Here is a 4368-nt window from a genome sequence, read left to right on the forward strand (position 1 = left end):
AAGGTTAATAAGGCAGGAAGAGCATGAAGCTGGTGAAGATGGGAGCAAAACGAATCAAACATCCATCTAATGAAGTGTATGAGTAGCACAGAAACGTCTTGTATAAACATCCAGCTTGTAATATGCATTTGTTACAACTAAAAAAAAAAGACTTTCATCATTGAATCAGTTGGATGACTTTGTTTTGTTTACTTGGATCTGAACATTATACTTGCATGGTGCTTCAGAGAGCAAGTAGGAAGAGTGAGAGGACAGGTTTCTTTTTCCCCATGATGCTGTATGACAAACAGCCACTAGAGGAGGTAATAGACAAACACATGACTTCCAGAGAAGTGCTCAGTCACATGTTGTGTCTAAGTAACATACAAAACCACAAATATGCTCAATGACTGTCAGATGAACAGCAGCTAACAATGGCAAAAAAAATCCCCAGCGCTAATGGCATCCCTGCAAACAAAAATATTGTCCATTTATTCATTTCTCCGCCACGCACTGGAACACGGCGCTCCTCCTGAGAGCAGCACAAAGTTGATGTTTCACAAGAGATTCAGAGTCACTCCTGCCAATCTGCACTTCATTAAGCTGATTGCTTGCCTGTGTAAGCTACTTGCTTTGCCTGCCAGTTCCCTCAGTCAGTCTGCCTGCCTGGCCTCTCCGCCTTGTTCTGATTAAAGAGGAACCTCATAAATACGCTGCTGCCCATAAACGATTTCCTCGTTACATCAAAGTCACACGGAAGTTGTAAGCTGCTTTTACAATTGCAACAAAGTGCAGGCACCACACACCATCACCCTGCACTCTGTGGCACTGAGCCGGACGGGTCTGGTGGACTTTGTCAACAGTGGTCATTAATATTAAGGTTTGTAGGGCAGGAAGTGCATGAAAATATGAGTGAGTTGTTAGTTGGTGAGTGAACTAGTATGAACTCGATCACATTTTTGCAAATCATCACCTCTCCCACAAGCAAATTGCGAAATTATTATCAATTATTTCCTGTTAAATAAACACCCACTGCTGCTGCTACTTGCTGGTGAGATTCAGAAGTTTAAAGACTTGAGAAAAAGTAAAAATTTATAGGCATGGTTGCTGATTCTGGTGGGATAAAAGTTGTGAGTCGTAAACTCCAACATTAGGCATCTGTGCATTGTAATGTGCAAAGAAAATCTAATTATTCAAGCTCATCTTAACTTTACGTACGAGAAAAAGGAAAAGTTCACCAGCTGTGGTGAATGCCAGCACAGCAATAACGGGAACTATCTGTGAAGTTGGGTAATTTACGAGTATCATTTATGGTTTGTCAAACATTGCCTTGAACTAACCACTGTCTGATGGGAAACACAGACATGGGATTAAACCACACAAACACACACGCACAAAGAGCTGCTATAAAGAGCTGCAAAGGGCTGAGCGAGAAGAAAGAAGGAATAGCAGCTGGTTGCTTTCGCTTGGATATTACTGGAGACGTGACGGTTTTCATGCATCTTAAGCAAAAGTAGCTGCACTTGTTTACATTTTTGCTACTTTATTTTTCTTGCACATAAAATTAAAAGTCACTTATTTAAAAGAAACAGTCTGAAAGGCTTTAATAATTTGTTCATTTCAATAACACATGGATTTAGAAAAAAATAGATATATACACATTTATATATAAACTGCATAGCACAAGGTACGCCCTTTCAAAGGGCTGTTCAGGAAGGAATATAAATACACATTTGGTCAGAAAATTTGTACCATATTCTCATAAATACACAATGTGAGGCATTCATACATTTCCAGCATCGTATTTCAAAGAGAATAAATATGTCTCCACTCTAAAAATGTGTTGTAAAGAAAATGAGGGAGTGATGAAAATGCTTTTATTGCTACAAGATAAAACATTAAAGTTTTAATTACAACAGCGTAAAGTTTTCATTGTGACCAATAATTGGAGGGTTAAACCTGAAGACACTGCAAACCTGAATTGGACAGTTTTTCAAGGCAGACACTTTTGTAAGAATGGATTTTCTTATTAAAAATAATTTTAAAAAATGCTTCAGTGGTATGTTTTATCTGGCCTGAGTTGCTGAAACACCCATTCTTCCATACAAGAGTACAAAGTGTCTTGATTTTTAAGGCCCTTTTTCAGCACGAGGTGCTGTATCTTATGAGGAGCGAGGCTTAATAGAACAGTTGTAGTCTGTTTTGGTGCCCCATGCAAGTCCTCGCCCAGCTCAATTATTGCAGAAGTAAACAAGTGAAGAGTATAAACAGCTGGACAGTAACACTCCTCCTCTTATAGACAAGTCATGTAAACAGGCAGTCCAAGGGGGCAAGAGAGGGTTTTTTTATCCTCACTGTGGGGAAAAAAATAGATTTCAAATTTGACTTGAAGTGCTTGTATAGTTGATTCAAACACCTCTTGTGCAGTAGATATATTATAAACATAGATTTTTAAGGAGCACATGTCCTCTGTGTCCATTTTTGGGTATCCATGGAAACGCATTTCACCAAAGTTTGTGTGATATTTCCTTTTTTTTATAAGTGGTACATGCTGTAGCCCAAAGGAGCAGCGTACAGTCCTAACGGTGAAATGGGCAGCATGGGTCTGTGGTGATGATGGTAGGCTGAGTACGACTGTCCGTACAGTGACATGGCACCCAGAGAGAGTGGTAACGTAAAGCCGGGGTGCAAAGCTCCGGCGGCGGCCGCTGCCACCGCTGCTGTCTTGGCGTCAGCAGCCATCTTGAGTTTCTCCAACTCGGCCTCCTGGAGCCTCTTGGCCTTCGCCCGGCGGTTCTGGAACCAGATCTTCACCTGGGTCTCAGTCAGGGTCAGGGAGGAGGAGAACTCTGCTCGCTCTGCGATGGACAGGTACTGCTTCTGCCTGAACTTCCTCTCCAGGGCCAGCAGCTGGGATGTGGTGAAGGGAGTGCGAGGCTTCCGGTTGGTCTTGTGTTTCCTCAGCTGACAGGCAGGATTGACATGACCTGGGGGAAGAAACCATCAAGATTTGAGGGTGAGGATGAAATTTGTAAATGCACCAATTCATTTGACTTTCAAGGCATTTAATTTGATTCAGTGTGGCCACAAATGACTCCATTATTTAAACTTAAAAACGGATGGATGTTTGGATACACAATCATCTTACTGTCTACATTTCGTGAATGTCACATATTTTGACCCTTAGGCTACATTATTGAAAACAGAGTAAACATTTTATCCTTTCATCTATTTCATGCTTGGCATAACTGAAAAGTTTGTCCTCTTCATCATATTCAGACCTAAAGATAATGTACGCAGGATGAGACATAGAAAACATGCTCACTAAATTACAAAATCATTTCCTGGATGCTCAATATGACTTACGAGGTTGTGTGGAAAACGCGCTGCTGGTGATCCAAGCTGCGCAATCCTCTGACTCTGACGCCTCCGACTTTACCGGCGACGAGGGCGCAGCCGTCAAGCTGTTCCGACTCCCCCCGGAGGGACTGCACGTCTCCCGACACAGATACAGAGAGTTTAAACCGGTGGGGGACGCCGCCACCGGACTTGCCTTCGGTTTGCACCCGGCGGACTCTGCGCCGCGGCTGTCCGCCTTCCTCCCGGACATGAGCGCCTCCACGCTGAACGGATGATGCCGACGGGCCGCCGGAGACGGACTCCTTTCCTCCCGAGACCCCTCCGGCAAGTCCGCTCGGTTACTGTCCTCTTCGGACGAACTGCTGCAGCCCAAGTCATTAAAAGTCTCCTGGGAGGCCATTTCTCCCTCGCAGGTCTCCTCCGGAAAGGAAGAAAAAGAAACAAAACAAGCAGGTGAAGTTAGTCCAGACTGCAGTCAGAGGGCAGCCAGGTGGAACTCGCTTCGGTGCACGCAATGTTGTGAGCTGTCAAGTGGTAGGCAATGTGGGAGTATGTAGACGCAGCATGTTGACACGGCTCAACTTTGACCAATCACTGCTGCCCAAAATGTTTGAGTGCGCACATGCTGCTTTCAGGGAGTGTCGGGAAATCTGGCGTTGCTTGTGTTTTTCACCATTATTCTACCATAATTATAATAATATGAACTATGTTATGAGACATACTGTTGTGCACCGTGATGTCGTTATCTTTTTAGGTCCCTTGATTTAGAAGTTTACAGAGGCCATTAAAAGCATCAAAAGTCCTCCAGGGTCACTGAGGTGGTCCAAGTAGGTCTTTTCTCCCCATATTAACTTAACGAATGTTTAACATCAGTTTTTCATTCATTTCCAGCCAGGACAAACTACAGCAAACTCATACTAATTAACCACTCTTGACTTCAAATTCCGTTCCTCCTTTGCACTTTCTTTCTTTTCAGTGAGCATTTTCCAGACGGGTTTTACAGACCTCTTTTCAATTTCTGCTTAAATG

At 43.2% G+C, this 4368-nt stretch overlaps 1 protein-coding gene across 1 annotated transcript; it reads right to left on the minus strand.

The window, feature by feature from the left end:
• Window positions 1–1568: 1568 nt before the first annotated feature.
• On the minus strand, window positions 1569–4032 carry msx2b (muscle segment homeobox 2b). Its single transcript, XM_022207452.2, has 2 exons — window positions 3346–4032; window positions 1569–2966 (listed from the first exon to the last, which is right to left on the minus strand). Exons 1-2 carry the CDS (start codon window positions 3737–3739, stop codon window positions 2515–2517), a joined length of 846 nt encoding a protein of 281 aa, XP_022063144.1. The 5' UTR covers window positions 3740–4032; the 3' UTR covers window positions 1569–2514.
• Window positions 4033–4368: the final 336 nt, after the last annotated feature.

Source organism: Acanthochromis polyacanthus, chromosome 17 (assembly GCF_021347895.1).
Source record: "Acanthochromis polyacanthus isolate Apoly-LR-REF ecotype Palm Island chromosome 17, KAUST_Apoly_ChrSc, whole genome shotgun sequence".
NCBI lineage: Eukaryota > Metazoa > Chordata > Actinopteri > Pomacentridae > Acanthochromis > Acanthochromis polyacanthus.